Source organism: Micromys minutus (assembly GCF_963924665.1).
Source record: "Micromys minutus genome assembly, chromosome: 2".
Lineage (NCBI taxonomy): Eukaryota > Metazoa > Chordata > Mammalia > Rodentia > Muridae > Micromys > Micromys minutus.
The window spans coordinates 56,335,187-56,355,242 of NC_137971.1; the positions used below are offsets into that span (position 1 = coordinate 56,335,187).

Below are 20,056 nucleotides of genomic sequence, written 5' to 3' on the forward strand. Positions count from 1 at the left end.
GGGAAGATGATGTTATTTCTAGGTTTCATGGGCAGCCTGGTGGAGCCCACCAAAGCTTCACTTCCTATCCAGAGAGTCTGAGGATATTAAGGTCACCTGGTTCCATTGTTCCCTAGAGTGCTCATAGAAATCACCAATCTCTGCCTGAGTTGGCTTAGCCCCAAGAGTCTCCTTTCACATGGGGGGTGAACAGCGAGTTTAAAACTAGGGGTCCCAGACTTGGAGAGAGACAAAACAGAGGAGAATGGTTGTCCTGGAACTCACATAAGAGAGAACATTCTGCTTCTGCCTCCTAAGTGCTAGCTCTGCATCTATCTTCTATCAAAGCTAAAGGCTTATTTCTAGCCTCCCACCTCCCCTAATCTAAAAACACCTTCCTTGCAATCCCCCTAACACTGGGAATAGAATTGGAGAAGGATTTTCTCTTAGGACCTTTCTTTTTTCTCTTTTATTTTTGAGGGCTTCCCCCCCTTTTATGATCACATTCTTAAGTCATTTTCTAAAGTCTCTATGGAGTAAAAATTCCAATGATGTGTTAATCTGACAATGATATATAGTAAAAGAGCATACACCTAACAAACCTATGATGGCCAATGCAAAACTCTTACATATTAGCAAAAGAGGTCTGGCAGTTTAAAAGAAAAGTAGACCTGATTTAAGGTCATAGCAGGATGCAAACCTGGATGAGCCTCAGAAGTAAGCAGAGGGAGCGTATCTTTTTTTTCAAAGATGGCATGCTACTTGGCTTCATGTAACATTCCTATAATGGCATGTGTGGTAGTACATGCCTTTAACCCCAGCATTCAGGGGACAGAGGCAGGTGAATCTCTGAGTTTCATTCTAGCCAGGGTATATAATGGGACCTTGATGCAAAGTAAGCATACAGACAAATAAATTTCAGTGAAGTACAGGCTAGTGGTTGCCAGGGGATCAGCAAAGTAGGGCTAGAAAGCATAAGATACATAGGGGCCTTTGCGGCCACAGAAACATTCTGTAGTGGCATTGTACTCTTAAGCTAGATGTGGTCCTGTAGTTCTAGAGATGTTGCTAGGGGAAACTGGACAGAGTATAGGGAATCTCTTTCCTATTGCTTATAGGTGTATGTCAACCTATGATAATCTAAGAATAGAGTGCTTAAAAAGTTACATCCCACTTAAATCAGTAGCACTCTTAAAAAATACCAAGATGTGAATTAAAACATGTAAGGGAAAGATGGGTGGATGGGTAAAGAGTTAAACAATATAGAGACTTTACAGTTTATTTGAGCTCTTGGAACAATTACTTTTACTTATGAATGGAATTTTTCTATTTATCAAGGGGAGTCTTCCTTAATCTAAACTGATGAAGTCAGTGGAAAATATCAGCACAATAAGGAAGGTTACACACAACTGGGTTGTATGTTAAGATTATGATATTTTTTAAAGGTTTTTTTGGGGAGTGGAAGGGCAGTTTTGGGGGATAACCCTACAGGGCCTCCCACATGCTAGGTAAGTGGACTGAACTGTATTCATACCCAAAACCCTATTTTAGTTCTTTTAAACAAACAAACAAACCTCTAAACCTTGTCTTGAATTACACATTATCCTCTTGTTCTCATATAATGTGATAAAATTTTCTTATGATGGCCTTAAAGCATGATTAGATATGTACCTACATGGCTTCTGTGTCCAGCCATAACATACCCTTTGGATGCCTTATAAGTGCACCTCTAAGAATCAAGTTGTCATGGTCCCTGACATGATTAGCTAGGGAGGACTAAGTCAGGAGTTAAGGCTGTGTGTCAGTCACAGTCATAGACATGCTTAGCTCATAGGCCAGTCTGTGAACCTTAACTGTGGAAAATAGATCAACCCTTTAACTACTCCAAGTCCAGATAAACAAATAATATAAATGTAAAGCATGAAATAAAAGATGATAGAAAACATGGAAGACTTCATTTAAACAGTCTCACAATGAGTTTATTTTCAGATCTGATACAAAACCCCCAAGTAGCCAAAGACTGGAAGAGCTGACTTTGTTTTAAAAAAAAAAAAAAAAGCTGAAATAGCCAAGAAACAGTGAGAAAAAGTATTTTTAATATATGTGCTTGTGGGCATTTTAAATGAAATAATTCAAAAAATCTAAAGGCTATAAGGAGATGGCCTTCAAAACGGGGGGGGGGGGGGGGTTAAGCTTTCAAAATTATGACCCAAACCAAATGTTTTAAATATTTTAAAAAGATAAAACCCTCATGGGGGGAGATGGCTCAGTCAGTAAGAGGGCTTGGCATACAAATGTGAGGACCCGAGTTAGGATCTCAGCATCCATGTCAAAAGGTGGGTGTGACTGCATGCGTGCCTGGAATGTCTAGGAGGATTGGCGAGCCTTGCGGGCTGCCAGCTCAGATCCAGGTTGAGAGATGCTGTCTCAAAGGAATCAGGTAGTGATAGGTCAGGGTACCTGATGTCTTCTGGCCTCTACATGTGAGTGAGCACATGAATAGCACACGTGTTCTCTCGACCCCATACCCATGGACCCCCCTAGATAAAAGAAAACCAAAGTGGTAGCATACTATGTTTTAAGTCTTTCAAATTAGCAGGCCCATATATACTCTTATTGTTGAGCTCTAGGAAAACAGGCATGTTTGGGTGACATTTACAATAATATAGATGGCACAGTGTCTATTAGGCATTATCTAATACCTGATACCATTTGAAATAGGCTGAAGAGACATCTTAAAGTAAATCCATTTCAAGTAAAAATCAATACTGTGATAAACAGATGATTGGAAGGTTATCTTTTAAGAAAAGATTTGGTCATATGTAATAACAGTAATGTCTGCAGATAGATACTTATTTAAAATAACAGATTGAAAACAGTTTTAATTCATTTTGTAAAGCAGTACCATCTTGCAAAGAGAGGATGGCAGGGCCTGGCCAGTTTTGAGAGGAGCTGTCCTAAATCTTCCATGACCTCACTAACCTTCCCGTGAGATACTTATCTAGAATTAGCGTAGGTCTTCTTTTCAATAACTGGTCTGTCTGACTTTCCATGGAGAAATTCATTGGCAAATCTCTTTCCAACTTGATGAATTCTTCTATAAGATTTATAGTTTCTCTTCATAAGTGATTTTCTTTGTGTGTGCTTAATGTTGTTTGGTGGACAAGAGCAGCCAAGAAGGATCTCAGTCAACAGAGATGCCAGTAGGAATATCATGGATGGGGAGGGACAACCATGTTCAATGGGGAGAGCAATTTCAGAGGGAACTAATTTCATAAGTGGTCGGTTCACAAGTGAATACACTTGAATGGATAATCACTATTTTTAGCTGCTCTATACATTCATCAATAGGGGACTTGTTCCATAAATCATGGCCTAATCAGAGGCTCTGCAGCTGTTAGTAGAAAGGATGTTTGCTGCTTGTCTGAGTAAAGCTCTATCTTTGAATTCATGTCTATTGGTGCACAGTGCCCATGCTAAACCTGCAAGGTTTCACTTGGCATGGCCTGTGGGACATGTGTCATAGATCCTGGCCACTGTGTGCTTCCAGATTTCTGCATTGTATAGGAGCAGTGCACACTCTCTTCATAAACTATCCTTCCCACCTATTTCTTAAAGGTACCTATAGGAAGGTGGCTTTTTAACATCTAGTTTGGCATTCCTAAGCCTGCACCACCATCTACGTGACTTTGCCAGGCACTGTTGAGTTCATGTATTGACTAGAAATGGGGCTAATTCCAGGAATATACCAGCTAACAACCTGAGCAGAACAGTGAGCACGTTCTGTCTAGAAAAAGCCTGGCCCAGAGCAAAGGCCACAACCCCCTTACAACATACTGGAGTCCCAGCCATGAGAAAAACAGCACTGTCACCTGCTCACTTGAATGTGTATCTGTAAGTAAAACTGCTACTCCCTTCCAACATATCAGAACAAGCCAGTCCTGTGCAGACAGCGGCTAGACTATGGCACCTACCTGCTCACAAGGCACACGTACAAGTACACAAGAATATGTGCTACACAGAGACATGTATCATTGCTTATATAAAGTCCCTGGGAAGACCTAGCAGGACTGAAAACATTCAAGAAAGGAAACTTGAAAACTAGGGTTGAGGTAGGAGACCCTTGGTTTTGTCTTTTTTATTCCTTTCTGTACCCTAATTTATCGCCATTTGGTTTGTGCATGTGCACACAAAGATGTGTAATGTATTTGTGATTTAAAAAAAAAAAAGCAATACTAGTATAAAAGGTTTGCTCTGATGTGCAGTGCATTTTACTGTGATGTTTGCTTTTTTAGCACAACATTACTAATACTTTATAAAAGTCTTGTTTGAGCATAGCAGGTGTAATTCCAGATTGGGAGTGGCTGCAGGCAGCCACAGTATACATGCTGTGTAGACAGCATGCCTGTGTGGAGCTGGGAGTCTCTGGTTCATGTCATTCTGGAGCAGAGGCTGCTCTAGCACAAAGAAGGTTTTGAAAGGCAAAGGCAGAGCCAGAGTCAGGGCAGGCGCTGGGCAGGCTCCGAGACAGCCAGCAACCCTCTGCTGGCCCTGAACCCCATGTGAAGTGAGGTGGACACACAGGTCTCCTCATTACCGAACTTTGAGTGATTCTGAGAGAAGGGAATGAGAACGGTGTGTTCGATTGGGCCTCGTAAAATATTGAAGTTTTATGTAACTTTCCTCCCTTTCAGGTCATCTCTAATTTGATGAATGAAGAATGACAACAGTTCGTCTTTCCGTTCATTTGTGTCTCTATTGACCTAATTGAATGTTTTCTGAACAAATTTATTTTTAAATTTAACTTAGATCCCATTCTACATCACATTTCATAATGCCAAAACTCTGCATTGGAGAAGACAGAGTTATCTTCAGTATTGAAACAGGTCTGCTCTAGATCTAGTTTGACTCTGTTGACCTAAGAGGGGCCCTCACTGAGTCCTGGTGGTTGGGGAAGAAGAAACTGTGAGCACACCCCTAGACCTGCCCACTTGGGACATGCCCATGCTAGGTTTGTCTATGGAGTCTGCCCTTGGCATCCCTGTTGTCCACCTGGGCTCTGACAGAGAAGTTGGGCGGGAAGAGGCCAGCCGAGTACCCGCCAGTATAAGAGGAAACGGAGAGAAACAGCTCCAGTCAGCCCCAGAAGGGAGGCCTGGAAAAACTCTGCAGCTGGAGCTAACACAAAGGACTTTTCAGATCCTGCAGCCAAGGTGCCCAGTGCTTTTTTTTTTTTTTTTTTTTTTTTTTTTTTTTTAATGCAGCTATTAGGGTGACAAGCCTTTCCAAAGGCCAACAGTTGGCGAGAGTTTCCAGGAAGCTGGTCTGGCATGGGGCTGGGATCATAGCAACTTTTAACGAGTGAAGTTCAGAAGGAAGGAGTCATCAGGAAAGGTTTAAGGTTCAACAAACTTTTTGAATTATTTTGCAAAAAAGTTCTGGCTTTCCAATTCAAAGGCATGTTTCCCTGTGATGGTTTTAAGCCAGAGCTTATTTCAAAGGCAACACAGACTGCACGTTTCTAATTCATTCCCTGGAGATATTTGCCTAATCCTTGAGACAAGCCTTGCAAGTGCCATCCAGTGCCTGGAGACACTAGAGCCATCTTACTATCTTTTCAAACAGCCATCCACCCACATGTCTCTCCCCGCTCCCTGTTTCTGTGGTTGTGAGTACACACATGCACACACCTTTCCTAAGCAGGAAGCTGCTCTTTGCCAAAAGTGAATGGAATTCAGATTTCCAGAGGGTACCCTTGGTCTCCAGCTCCAACAGCCATCTAATGAAGAAAGATGCTAGTGTGTGCGCTGGGGCTAGGAGAGAGGGGCTTTCGTGTCCATTCAAATCTTTCTGGGCCCCAAGAAAAACCAACAACTGGCTGTGTTCTCCCTAGCCCCACCCAGCCTCAATCACATTCCTTCCCTTCCTGAACCCACCCTGGGTGGCCCCACAAACCAGCTTCCACTCCTCCCTTCCCACCAGTGGGGAGACCTAACTCATGTCTTCATCGAACAGCCAACAGTGAAAATGAAGGTCACACGGCAAGCCCTAAACAGCTTAAAGGTAGAAAAGGAGTTTTCCCCTATGTCCTCACTCCAGTCAAAGACTATTCCCTTTTACTCTGTCTAGCAGCCTCTAGGACTAAGCTTTCACACCTTCCTGTGCTTGCTTCCAGGAAATCCTAGCTTAATTCTGCCTGTAATGTTCTTGGGTCTGGGAATGCAGAGACTGCTGTAACCCTTCACTGCTAGATCTTTCCAACATATCAGGGATCTCTAGCCCTACCTAAGCCACCTTCCAATCCCCAGGATCCTGCATCCCCAGGAGTTGTACATTTATAAATGCTGACATGGTGTTGATAATGAGTCACAGTAATGATCAGCAGTGACAAAGTAGACTGGCTGGTTTGTAACTAAGTCTAAGTTACTGGGATTTGTGCTTGTCCAGTCAGGAGGGAACATGTGGAGACCTTTCTGCAGCTATCAGAATCTGTGAGTAACTATGGTGGACATTTTGGTTCTGTGCACAGAAAGTCCTGATGTCTGGGTAGAGGCTTAGTTCAAAGGCTGTGCTGAGCTTCTGTCCGACATTTCTCTTTGATTTCAAATGAGACTGTTTTCAATGCCATCGTCTCCTGGAAGGCAGGACTGTTTCTACCAAGGTCAATTCTGAAGGTGATTGAGGCTTTGCCATCTGGGCATTGCTTTTTTACCTGGTTCCAGATGCCACAAGGTGCTCAGCTTGTCTAATCACAGTTGACTGTCTCTTCTGCCTATGGCTCTAAGGCCTACTCTGATCCTCTTGCTTGGCCAAAAATAGTGTTTTCCACTATGGTTTTCCGGGTGTTTTGTGAAATGTTATTATGGCTTTACTGGCCAGCTTTACTCTCTTTCCTTGGCCAATCCCAGATCTCATATTTAAGTATCTGCATCATACCTGGACACTACCAACTTCTTCTTCCTGGCAGAGCCTGCAGTAGACTTGTCCTCATCACCTTGGAAGATATTCCTGTTCCAGTAGTAGGTTTTGCATGTGATACTTAAGAAAATGCCCCCGAGAGCTAGCAGTAATGTAGCCATTTGATCTAGACTGACAACCTGATACAAAGAGGAGATAGATCCCACCAGAAAAACAACATAGGGGTAAGAATTGGGCCTGCTTTGTGGCTCTGGTCATGCCATTACGTGGACTTATAGTCTCTTATCTCTGGTTGACTCCCACTCTCTTGTCTTTCCACTGTATGACATTTCTAGGAATGTTGTTTCCCAAACCCAGGCCACGTGGTCTACTGAGATACTGTGATGGGGCCATTGTCGATTGATGAGATAGTCTGGTAAAGAAAAGCCTGGTAGCGTGGAGTATGGGGGAACCTTAGAGAAGAATATCTGTTTGTTTGAGACAGATCTCACGTAGCTCAGGTGTTCTCAAACTCTCTGTAACTGAGGATCTTTGAACTTCTGATCTTCCAGCCTGCAGTTCCTGAGTGCTGACTACAAATGTTTATAACTAGACCTAGTTTATGCAGTGGTGAGGGTCAAACCCAGGGCTTCATAAATGATAAGCAAGCTCTCTAACTGCTAAGTAACATCCCTAGAGGGAAGAATATCTTAAGTGAAGCCCTGAGTCTCTGGGGTGGACTGCTTTACCCGTCCCCTTCTGCATATAGCATGCTGAGTTCAGTCAAGCCTGGAGACTTTTGTCAAGCATTACTGCACTGAAGGTCACCCATGCCCCCAACCCCACAAGCACCTGCACCTGGAGGCCCCACATCCAGTTGGTAGAGTTCATAGGGTAAGTCTTTGTTTTCTGAAAAAGACCATTTCAGCATTACAGATCACCAAAGTTTTAATTTAATTTAACAAATCCAAGCTGGGTGGTAGTGGCACATGCCTTTAGTTCTAGCCTTTAATCTGCCAGGAGGCAGAGGCAGGCAAATTTCTGAGGCCAGCCTGCTCTACAGAGTGAGTTCCAGGACAGCCAAGGCTATACAGAGAAACCCTGTCTCTAAAAACAAGCAAACAAACAAACTCCATATACAAACCTGAGGGAAATAAAAGTCTGCCTACCTCCAAAAGATGCAAGAGGGAGACTTAGAAAGAGGAAAAGATCTTGAGCTTCTGTGAAGCTTAAGACTGACCCACTTAGAGTTCTTTAGCTTACATGATATGTGTATCAGCTAATTATATTATCACCAACTCTAGCACCACAGGCTACCTCATTCTTAGCACCAAAAGCCAGTCTGTGAATCCTGCAGCTCCATTTGGGTTTATCTCTCCAATAGAGAGCCTGCTTCCTATCACTTGCAGGGCCAAAGGAAGGCAGGTTTACAAAACTTACCCCTCTCCTTAGTCTGTCCGTAAGTGGGTTGCTTGAGTTAGCAAGTCAGCTCAATGATGACCGGACCAAATGATCAAAGGCACAGTCCTCTGATCCCATGTTTGACTTCCTCAGCCGAATTATGGTTGCTAGTTCCCTGCCTGTAACTCTTAACAGGAGTCAAACCAGCTCATGAGCCCCTTTTCTAGCTCCTTCTGGCTCTAGTCAGGACCTGTAGCTTTCCCCTGGTGCTACAGCACTCCAGATCATCCCAGAGCTTGGTACTCTTAAGACTCTAATTTTATTTTGTTTATGACAGCACTTGGGATGCAGCTGGACCCATTTGTCTCCCATGGACAATCATTACCTGGCAGATTTTAAAGCTTCAGGTCAAACAAACAACAACCTTATGGGATTTCCAGTCACAAAGGGACAATTTATACTGTCCTAACATTTCTCAAGTAGTTCCCCAAATCAGGTATATGGCTGGATACCTGTCCCCATTTGCTGAAATTTATATATCAACACAGGATACATTCCTAATGTGTTAATACACAAGGAGAACCGTAGCTTATCGACATTAAGAAAACTGTTCTAGGGGTGGGGAGAAAAAAGAAAAAAAAAAAAAAAAAAAAACAAAAAAAAAACGGTTCCAGGGTCCTGTGAGCAGGGCTGGCTGACTCAAGCCTGCTAGGGTTTCCTGAAAGACAGGAACCATAGCCATTGTGAGCCCACAGCAAATGCAAGCTTCCCAGGGTTTCCTGGAAGACACTATTCTTAGCCATCGTGAGCCCACTCCAAACCATCAGCATATGCTGAAAACCTCAGATGCAGTAAGAGAAAAGAAAGGTGACCAAAATAGCTGGTGGCCACCAGGCCATTATTTCTCAGAACCCTCATAGGGTACAGCTTCTCCCATACCCATCACAGACATTTCCATAGAAACTGATGTGTATATATGTTGAAGCAAAGGCCTTACGGAGCCAGCAGAGTCAGCCATGAGGAAGAACTGTGGGAGCCTGCATACCCCAGCTCTCAGGTTCTACCGGTAAACAGCAATGATAATGAAAGGGTAGCACTGGCCAAAGAGAACAACCTAAAAGCTGACCAGTTAAACAGAGGAGAGTCCAGAAACAAACCATATGCCAACAGTGAGCTGATTTATAGTGATGCTGATATGGCAGGGCACTGGGAAAAGGATGGTGTTGTATCAGACTGGTTGTCCAAGTGGAGGGAAAAGCTTATCTTGACCTTGACTTCACAAAGGACACAGAAATCAATTCCAGATGGACTGCAGATCTACATGTGAAAGGTGAGCTTTTAAAGCTTTAGAACAAACCAGAATATCTTTATGACCTTCGAGTAGTCAAAGTTTCTTAAGTAGGATATAAATAGCACTATCCAGAGAGGAAATGTTTGATTAACTGGACCATGTTAAAATTAAGACCTTCTGTTCATCAAAAGACACCAAGAGAGGGCAAGACAGCCTGCAAGGGGGGGCAGCATTTACAATACATGTATATGTATATCTGACAAATGACTCACTTAGAACACCCAGGACATAGATAAAATTGTGCCTGAAAAACAGCTCTCAGTTTAAGATACAGATACCTTACAGAAAATGATAGATATGAGAATCTAGAATGGGACTTAGCTTACTGCAAATTAAAGATACCATTTGATGCCACTAGAAACCAAGATGGCTAAAAGGGAAACAGTGAAGAATTCCAAGTATGTGTGAAGATGTGAAAAAAGTGGAATATTCACATGCTACCAAGCAGGGGTAAAGGTGGGGTGACTGCCATGGGAAAAAATCCAGTCTCTTGGTGATCCAGCACATACAATTAACAGTGATAGCTATACACATGTGTAGAATATTCTTAGTAACTCACTACCATGACCTGCCCAATGGTTATGGCTAGTAGGATGGGTGAGCAAATCTCAGGCCACACAGAGCAGAGTGCCAGAGAGCAAAAGGCTCTTGAGACTACTGTTTTCTTCAACCTCACTGGGGGTTCTCAGACATCACAGTGAGTGAAAGTGCCCCATCCATGGATGCGTGCTGTGTGATCGAGCCATGCAGATTTCAAACACAGGCAAGATGGCTGTTGCCACTAGAAGCTGAGCTTACGGTTGTTCTCGGCTTGTCAGTGATAGGAAATGGGATCCAGAGGACTTCCTAGGGATTCTTTTTCTACTTGGCTCTCAGGTAGGGAGAATGTATTAAGTTTGCACTGGAAATCTGTACACTTTACTCTTTCAGTGTGTTCCCTTTCTACTATATGTAAGTTCATAACACAATGCCCTGCAGAAGACAGTATTTTCTGAGCTTTACTAGGGACACAACCTAAGTACACAGAGGGACTGGGCTTGCTACTTGGCCACCACCTAGCTTAAAAGGATATATTATTCCAGAATCCTGACCAGACCACCAGCCGCCCCTATAGTTCAGTTTCCACTCTCAGCTCTAGGCAAAGCACATGGGAGATATGTTTGAAGGCTTTCTCTGATATTCAGAGTACTTTTCATTTATGGCATCACCAATGTAGTATGTACTGGTACACTACTCTCCCTGGCCTCTCCCTCAAAAAACAATTCTAGGAGGTTGCTGCATCCCTTTTCATGTGCTTAGGTAGAGGAAGTGAAACTAGGGAAGGTTAGGGGACACTGGGGGCTGCCTGTAGCTGGGCCAGTGCGGGCTGGGAGCCAGATTGAGGGCATTCGATTCCTGGTCCCGCTCTTTCCCACTGAGCCACTCCGCCTTGCTTTTAATTTAATTAGGAGAACATTTAATCCCCCGTGCATTTCAGAGACGGGTTTGAGCCTGGCCGGGGCCTTGTGGGGCTCTGACAGGGATCCTGTGATTCATACAGCCTTGCACAGCCCTCCTGGGAGGGCTCCCTTGGGGCTTCTTTGGCACCTTGTGCAGACAGAGGTGGTCTGGAGATTCACAGAAGACAGGACACTAGTCTGGAAAGACAAACTGGTCTCATCTGTTCTTGACAAGTCCTCTTCCCTTTCCTCCTGGACACTGCCCCCAACATGGCCCCTCTGTCTTCTCCCATCATCATTTGTAGGTTGAGAAGCCAAGTAAGAGAAATGGGTGCTCACTGAGGTGCCACAGCAGGCCCTGATTGTCTCCAGGCCCTGAACATCCCAGGGAAAGCTGTCCCATCAGAAGAGCTATCCCCCTGTCCACTAATGGCCCCCTTTCCAGAAGGCATAGGCTGGCTCCAGCCTCGCTGACAAACGCAGAATTCAGGAGACATTAGTAGTGATGTGGATGAAAGCCAGGCCACAGCGGGCCTCCCTGGAAAAGAGAAACTCCAACATCTTGGCGTGAGATTCTGCAGGGTCCAGGAGAAAGTTGAAGACATGGAAATTCTAATTAACGCACACGGGGCTGGTTTTGCTCAGAGATTTTTGAAGCTGTCATGTCACAAGAGGCCCGGCAAGCACATGCTCGCCCGGGAGTTGCTTGTGGGCACCTGGTGGGATTCTTGCAATGCCCTAGCCTGTATTCTTACTTTCCCTCTGTCCTCTAGACTTTTTCCCACTCATGTTGGTGAACTGGGTAGCCCCTGAGTGCCATTCCAGAGTGGGATGATAGCCTGGTTAGTGCATAAATGTTGAGACTTCCAGTTGAAAATGTCACAGCAAAAAAGTCAGAGGGCTCAGGAACCACCTCTTGGAAGAAACCTTCAGGGAAACCGCATGGCAGAGCCAGGCTGAGCTGTAGGCTGCTGTGCTTATGGTAGGCTTGGCCTTTGGAGATGTTCATCTTGGATATCCTTGTGTAACAGATGGGGCAAAGGTTGCAGACAAGTTTGATTGCTAGAGGGTGGGGTAAAGTGGCTGTAGAAGAAGCTCACTGAGGCTAAACCCAGACATACTTTTTTTAGCTTTGAGTTCTAAGCGCTCATGTCCTGGGTCCTATGTCTCAACATCTATGACAGGTACCTGGAGACCTTGCTTCATCTCAGGCAAGGCTAAGGATGTGCTTTCTGTGTCGGTAGGGCTGGCAGTCTTGACATTTCATCCTGGGATTTTGGGAAGTGCTAGAGAAGGAGTGCCCATGAGCAGCCATGAACACTCTGCTCCCTGCCTGACCCAGGCTAGAATCAGGGAACCTTTTCCCCAGGAATCCTTGGGGAAAAGGAGGACCCTGTAGACACTAGAAAGATGCATTCAACTCTGATGGCTACAGGACCGACCAGGGCATTTTGGCCAATGGAATATACACGTGCCCTCGCCAGTTAACCCCAGTAAGCAGAATCTTGGAGACTTATCCTATTAGCTGTAAAGATACCCCCATCTCTTGTGGAAGTAGGTCTCTACTGCATACTCAGAAGCCTGGAGCAAGGCTTTGGGTAGAGGATTCATGTTGAGGGAGCTTGAGGAGTACAGGGCTCAGGAGGAGAACCAGAAAGAGAGCATCTGACTGAAATATGTATGTAAGGTGGAGGCACAGCTGCCCAAAGCTGGATGAGGCCCGAGGCTTACAAGAGGAGCTACTGGTGCATGTCTATTGAGCTGGGGTCAGAGAAACTATATTGTCTTCTCAGCAGCCTTCCCTGTTTACCAGCAGCTCTCTGGTTTGCAGTAGGTCTGCACCTTGGCCTCTCTGTCCCCAAACTATCAGTGGCCAACAGGCTCTGAAAAGAGGAGCTTCACCCAGCCCCAGGGACCTTCCCATAATCAAGGCTATAGTGACCTCACCTCCCTAGGGCCCCTGGGCGGGGAGAGCTTGAGATGGAAACAAAATGTGTCTTTATTTATGCTTTTAATTTGAATTCTGGAACTGGCCCAGCATGGTAATACATTTAACATCAGTAAAATGCTGAAGAAAAATGGATCTGTTTTTCTGCAACTGCTTCCCACCCACTCTGCCCCCTGCAAGACCCTAGTACACATCCCTGTCCCTGGTAGACACGTATCAGGGTGTGTGCCTCTTTTTTCAGTGTAGCTTCATAGGGCCAGTTGCCCACAGGAACCATGCTGCATCAGTGAGCTGCTGGAGCCTAGCTTAATTACAGACATCAATCAACAGGCTGACTGTGCAAGAGGCAAAGGAATGCAGCCCTGGTGTGGGCATGTGGGCCCCTTACACAGTACCTAGAATGGGGAGGGGTCTTGGTAAGGCCAGTAATCCTGGGAGCACATAGGGTTCTAAGACCCAGACACATACCAGGCCTGTGGTTGGCCTGTGTACTTTCCTAGGACTTCCAGCAAGGATGGCACTAGACTTCTACGCATGTGGGTGTCTGGATTCTTTGATGCTTCAACACTTGACCCCAACTCTGCTATGAACATATCATATTTTTTTTCTTGCTTAAGCCTGTGATATTTCTCAGTTTTTACCTTAGGTTTTTCTTTTTTTTTTTTTAAACTCAGCATCACCATGGGATCCTTCTTTCCTACCTTTCCACCTTCCTAGGGTTAGTTCATTCCCAGCTGCTGCATTTGGAAAAAATTGGCCTACAAAGCGTCTTGATGTATTCTTGGGTAGAGACTTGACTGGATAAAGACTGTTCACTTTTCAGTGTTGGCTTGAGAAGAGCTGTGGTACCTTAAAAGAAGGTGACACACTAGGCCTATAGCAGCCAAGAAAAGAATCAGTCCTGTCTCTGAGGCTCTGTTACCTCAGAGTTGAGATCAGCATTGGCCTTAGTACTCTGAGCATTGCTGTCTTCTTGCTTAGGGCTGCTTTTGGCTCCAGGAGTTTTGAGTATACTAATACCAGCACAGGTGGCCTTTTGCCCCATAGGGCAGCTATGGACTGAACTATGGGCATGTATCTCCAGTTTCCACCCTTGCTTTGGGACCCATTGGGGCTTTCCTTTAGGAAATTCACAGTAGCCAGGAGATTTGAAACATGTTTGTCCATCTGGATAGATGGTTTGTTGAGAGTGCTACTCTGTCTTGATGCAGTTGCCTTTGTGTCTGGAGGTTGCTCCATGGCCAGAAGAATAAAATGGAATAGGTACCAATGAGGGGTGAGTGATCAGGAGGATAAGAAGGCTTAGGCAATTCCCTGGGGCCTGTTATGGTTGCCATGGTGCTACTTACTATCCCTACTCCTAAGCAGGCACTGGTGTATCGCATACTACACCAGCCACAAGACCCCAGTGTTTACACTTTGAGTTGTCTCGTGCCCTGGACTTGAGGGAGAGACTTAACCACAGTGTAAGCTATTTTTCTACCTACTGACGCCAGCCCATACCTGCCTAGCCTGTCTGGACTCCTGCTTCTGCCTCTGATCCTGCCTGCTAATTTAGCTAGCCTGTAAGGCTGTCTTAAGAGGGAGAGTGACCTCTGCTTCTCACATTCTGACTCCCTCTGAACCCACTCTCTACATCTTACAAAACACGAGATACTGCTAACCTCCTTGTGAGTTTGGGTGGCCTGGGAAGATAGTGGGCATGGCTTGATTGATCATAATCATTCCTCTGACAAGAGCGCCTTCTCCCAGGGTGGCCTCAAGTCGGCTATCTGATTACTTAAGAAGTCCTCAGCACTATGAGTCCCAGTTTCTTCAGTCATTGCAAAGTCAAGCCTGAAATCTAGGCATAGGCCAGAAGCATTATGACCATGCACAAAAGGCTAAGGACATGAATTTTAGTAGAAAGAGTCAAAGAGTCCCAGTATGTGAATCCTAGGAGAGCTAGGAGTATGTCATTAACATCCTGACATAAAGATCTTTTTCCAGGGGAGTACTCAGTGGGTTAGTGGTCAGAAGGGGTCTGAGTGAACAGCCTCTACCACATTATTGCCTCTACTGGGCTTTGGCAGGGACATTTGAGTCACATGTTACAGAGAAATCACAGCATGGCTGGGTACTGGGGATTGGCCTGGTGATGCCATGATGGGGGCCCAAATGGGGGAGAGGGTGGGCATGTGTCCCAGGCCAGCTGTGCCTCGGGGAAGGCAAACTGGAAGGCGTAGAAAATCAGCCATTTCCTCCACCTGAAGGAGCCCCTGAGGACAGTACTGGCAACTGGCAGGCAGCACCCGGCATCTGCTCCGTGGCTTTGGCCAAAGTTCCATGGAGAAATGCTAAAAAATAAAGTTGACTCTCTTGAAGGAGTGGGGGAAGGGCTTAGGGGAGGGGGAAAAAAAACCCAATTTTCTCAGACGCTCCAAGCATGCAAACAAGTGGAAAATGATCAGTCTGGTTTTCCATAAGTCAAAACAAGAGGATCATGTTTCCAGATTGGGTGGGAAAGCCCCTGCTCTTCTCTCCTGCCTGAGCCCTGAGGCCAGCCCCGGCAACCAGGGTCCCCAGGTTTTTAAGGATAGGCAGTGAGTTCTGGGTACTGGGTAAATAGACTGCATCCCAGGAAGAGGATGGGCTTTGCCCCATGCCAGGTCAATTCCCTTGAGCCCCAGCCTTTGTGGGCAAATGGACACTCACTGTGACACATGGGTGATGGGGGTCAGCAGGGTCTCCCCTTCCAGGTCCAGGTCCTCAGCAAAGCTGTTTGTTCTCAAGAAATGGGGCGTACTTACTTCCAGCAGTGTAGGGCTCTTTCTTACTGTAAAGAAGGTGTGGGGACAGCACATTAGGCTTCAGTAGAAACTTGATCATTAACTGGACTCCAGAACTGGACAGAAGTACACTCAAATGCCCACTGCAACCTGCTATTTTTGTGGGATAAACCTGTGAGCTCTCAAGAGGTGAAGGGTGAAGACAGAGCTTAGAAATTTTAGCCTTACCCATCAGGTTGGTTTATACTGAGTGGAATAGTGAATGGGCATTCAGATTGGTTCCCAAGTTCCTGGGGCCTCAGCCTCCCAGATTAAATCATAAAGGTTAGTACATTCTCCCCAGTGTGGTAACTGCTCTGGGGCTGAGTTCCAGAACTGAGTGAGGTCCTGCCCTAAGTTAGGTTCTGGGCCTTTCACCAGCTTCACACAAAACATTTGTGCCAAGAACAAATGCAAGCTCTGATCCCCAGCACTGTGCTATTCACACAGACACTGACAGATCAGTGGCCAGGCAACAAAGGGTGCTACTACCTCTGTCTAGCAGGAATCACAAGCGGAATTCTTTGTTCTGGCCGTGATGCCATATTAACCAGGTGCTCTTTGAGGGAGGCCTCCAAACTGTCCCAATAGCTCACTCAGGAGATCGATTGAGATCAGTTTTCAGTGTTTCCAGCTTACCAGTGTTTGCTCTCAACTCACTTCTTTAAAGTGTTTAATGTAGAGGTATTAAGTACTTTTGATGAGTGGAATATTGAAAAATTCACAGTGGTCCTCCATTATGGGAGTCACCTGCCGGCCAGGACCTGGTTCTTGCCTGGCTTTTCTCAACATGGGTAGCACAAATGTGATGTTATAAACTTGGACAGACTTCTGTTCTTGTCAGTTTTTCTTATTCTGAGGTATGCAGTTATGATCATTTTAGCAGTGCATGAGCCCATAGTTTAGGTCTACCACAATTAACTTACTCATACTTTATGGACATTTGGTATTGTAGTTTTATGATGATCAGACAGTAATGTAATATCCATCTTTATTAAAAGTTCTGACACGCTGGGCAGGTGAGATGGCGTGTCTGTGGGAATCTTAATAAGTACCTTTGATTGTTCCTCTATCAAGTTGTAGCCCCCCCAGTTTTGTTGCTTGGCCCTTTAAGCATGGATAAAATCTGAGGTTTTTCTCATTTTCAAAATTGTTATTAGTTCTTTAAGAATATGGTCAATGAACTTTGATCATATTCATTATTCTTTACCCCCAGATCCATCCTACCAATCTTCTAACTACCCAATTTTATATCCTCTTGTTTCAAAATTTAATAGTCATCAACTTCAATTTGTGCTATTGATTTACTTCTGGGGGTGGGGCTGGACACTGGAGTAAGATTGACCGACCAGGAGTTAGAATGTTAAAGAAAAACTGACTCTTCTTCCCCAAGAGCCATTAATTGTCCATAGCTTATCAAGTACTTTTTGGGGTTCGTGAACTTCTTCTACTCAGTAGTATAATGTTGACTGGCATGATCTTGTGTAGGCAACCATGCAGCTGTTCTGTCATGTCCAGAAGTTATTTTGTTTCCCTTTGTATTTTTGTGTCCCCTTCTATCTCTGGCTCTTAGAGTCCCCCACCCCCTTCTACAATGGTTCTGGGCCTGGGGAAGGGAATAATTTTCTTATTTCCATCTTCACTGACTATTTCTGGCTTCTTCTTGCAGAATTGCCCATTCATATCCTTTGCTTGGCATTTGAAAGGAACTTTTAATTCATTAGAGATAATAACCTTGTGTTACTCAAAGCATAAATATCTTTCTTAGTCTAAGTTTGGCCTTTTAACACTGTGTTGTTTTTACCATAAAGACTGTCTTGTTTTTTTATAGTGATACATTTACTTTATGAAATAGTTTTCCCACATCGACTACAGCAGTCTTTTACATTTATTTCCAATATAAACATACAAATGTGGGCATACATCTGTATGTGTGTATAAATTTTAACACATCTAACATTTATATGTAATGCAATGGATGTTTAGCAGTCATGAAATGGAAATTTATGAATACTATATATATATGTGTGTGTGTGAATATATATATATATATATATAATTTCTAGGACTTTAGATTTGAAAGTGAATTGAGATACACCAAAAACTTAATCCAAAAGGAGGGGGCAGGATCAACTTTATTATAATTAAAAACAATTGAGTTATTCCTGCAACAAGTGCATTTTGCTAAGTAGCAACAGAAGCAAGGAGAAACAGGCTTACTGGCTGTTAAAAATGCTTTGCTTTGTGAAGACAATGGGACAAATCACAGATTTGCTGCACATCACTTACTGAATTAAGGACTTGTGTCCAGAGCATATAAAGAATGGCCATAAGTTGACAGCAGTGAAGCAAGCAAGCCATCTTAACAAGTGAATTACAGAAAAGAAAAGGTGGATTACAAATAAGCATGTGAAATTATGCCCAGCCAAAGGCCATGGTCTTTATGGAACTACAACATTAAAGCTGCAGTGATATAATCCTGAAAATTATCATGAAGATGGATAAAACATAAAATTAAAACCTTGTAACAGCAACCCTCAGGTGCCAGAATGCAAAGTGGCCCAACTACTCTGAAGAACTATCTTTACAGTTTTATAAATACACAAATGGTCTATGACTCAGTGTATGGAATATTTAAGTTCACACAAATCTGCACAGAAATATATATAGCAATTTACCTCCAGTTGCAACAAACAAGTAATACCAAGATGTCAACAGCTAAATGAATAAAGAAATTGTGGTGTATCTGTTCCACCTGTGTAGTGGAATAAGACCCAGCAAGCATCCAGAATATTGGAGGTCCCTGGGACAGATAATGGACCATGGTAAGTAGACTGTGTATTGCAAATATATGATACAGCACTAAAAGGGGGAGGGGTGAGAAACTGGCCAAAGTTGCTTTAAAAAATAATGTTTGGACTAAAGAAAAACTAAAAACGAAAGAAAAATACTGTCATAAACACAATATTCTTGTAGGTACTTTCGTTTTGTACAGGGGTACATATCAAGGATTATATAAACCAGTATCTGTAGTAAAAAATGGGAGCTGAGGACAAAGTAAGGGTAGTTAGAAACAGTATAAACTATATAAACTCAAGGCTAGGTGCATATAGATACAAACAACGAAATATGGGTGTATATAGACCAGTTATGGACATACATATTTCCTTGTTCTACCTGCTTAAAGGAGATGTAAACAGAGACCTTTTTGTGGCAAAGAACACACACAGTGCCCAGATCATATTTTCTAATAGTTTGGTCGCCAGTAAAAGCAAATATGGCTCTGTAGAAAAATGGAGCTTCTGGGGGCTAGTACAGGGAAACTACAAGGTGAACCTAAAAGGAAATAAGTGGAAAGCATGTCAAAAGGGCTTGTGTACAAGTGTCTAAAGCTAGAAAAAGTTCAGCGACAAAACAGTAATATTCAGTTATACCTCAGAAAGATAATTGCCAAGTCCGTATTTATAGACAACTGGAAAAGAGATGAAGACTGTTCTTACAGAGTGATTCCTGTAAGCGTAGAAGGAATGTGTTAACCAGAAGTGTACCATCAAAATGCTTGCTTCAAGAAAGATCATGGGTGAAGCTAAAATTAGTAGGTAAAATCTTAAGTACAGACTTCAAAGTCTCCCCTACCCATAGGTTTTTCCTCCCAGTGACATTGATTGAATCCAGGGCTTTGTGCATGCTAGACAAGCATTTTGCCACTAAGCTACATCCTTAGTCCCCAAATAAATTTTAATTGCTCTAGTGATTTTTAACATATTCCCTGTCTTAAACACTCTTTTGCATGAGATAGAATGAAATTCCTCATTCCCTGAGTGTCGGCTAGTCCTGGTGACTTGCTTTTAATGAATAGGAATAATAAAGATGAAATAGTAAGTCAGTTCCAGTGAGCTATTTAATCATGTGAAGTTAACACCATGTTGATGGAAGAAAATGAGACAAGCACCTTGCCTTAATGACATTTACCAAACTAGTAACCCTATTCTAATTTTGAGAAAACCTTAGACAGACCCAGAGTAGCACTGACATTTAATGAGTATTCTTCAAAAGCATCAACTCCAGTGACAGTACTGAGAAGCTGCTGTAGGTCACAGGGCACTAAGAACTTGCTGAATGAGTGTGATGGTAGATACTGGACAGGCTCTTGGAGCATGAAGTAGTTAAGCTGGGAGAATGACTAAACTATAGCTCTACAGTGTTGTATCAAATTAAACTTATTTTAGTTTTC

At 43.7% G+C, this 20,056-nt stretch overlaps 1 protein-coding gene across 3 annotated transcripts in view; it reads right to left on the bottom strand.

Annotated features, from left to right (window-relative positions):
* The window catches only part of KCNQ1 (potassium voltage-gated channel subfamily Q member 1), a gene marked incomplete at both ends in the record, with an annotated part of 303,863 nt that overhangs the window by 142,294 nt on the left and 141,513 nt on the right, over nucleotides 1–20,056 (bottom strand). For all 3 annotated transcript variants that reach the window (XM_080913601.1, XM_080913600.1, XM_080913599.1), the window contains one exon: nucleotides 15,710–15,830. In XM_080913601.1, coding sequence (XP_080769727.1) covers nucleotides 15,710–15,830 — 121 coding nt within the window. The remainder of the gene's footprint in view (nucleotides 1–15,709; nucleotides 15,831–20,056) is intronic.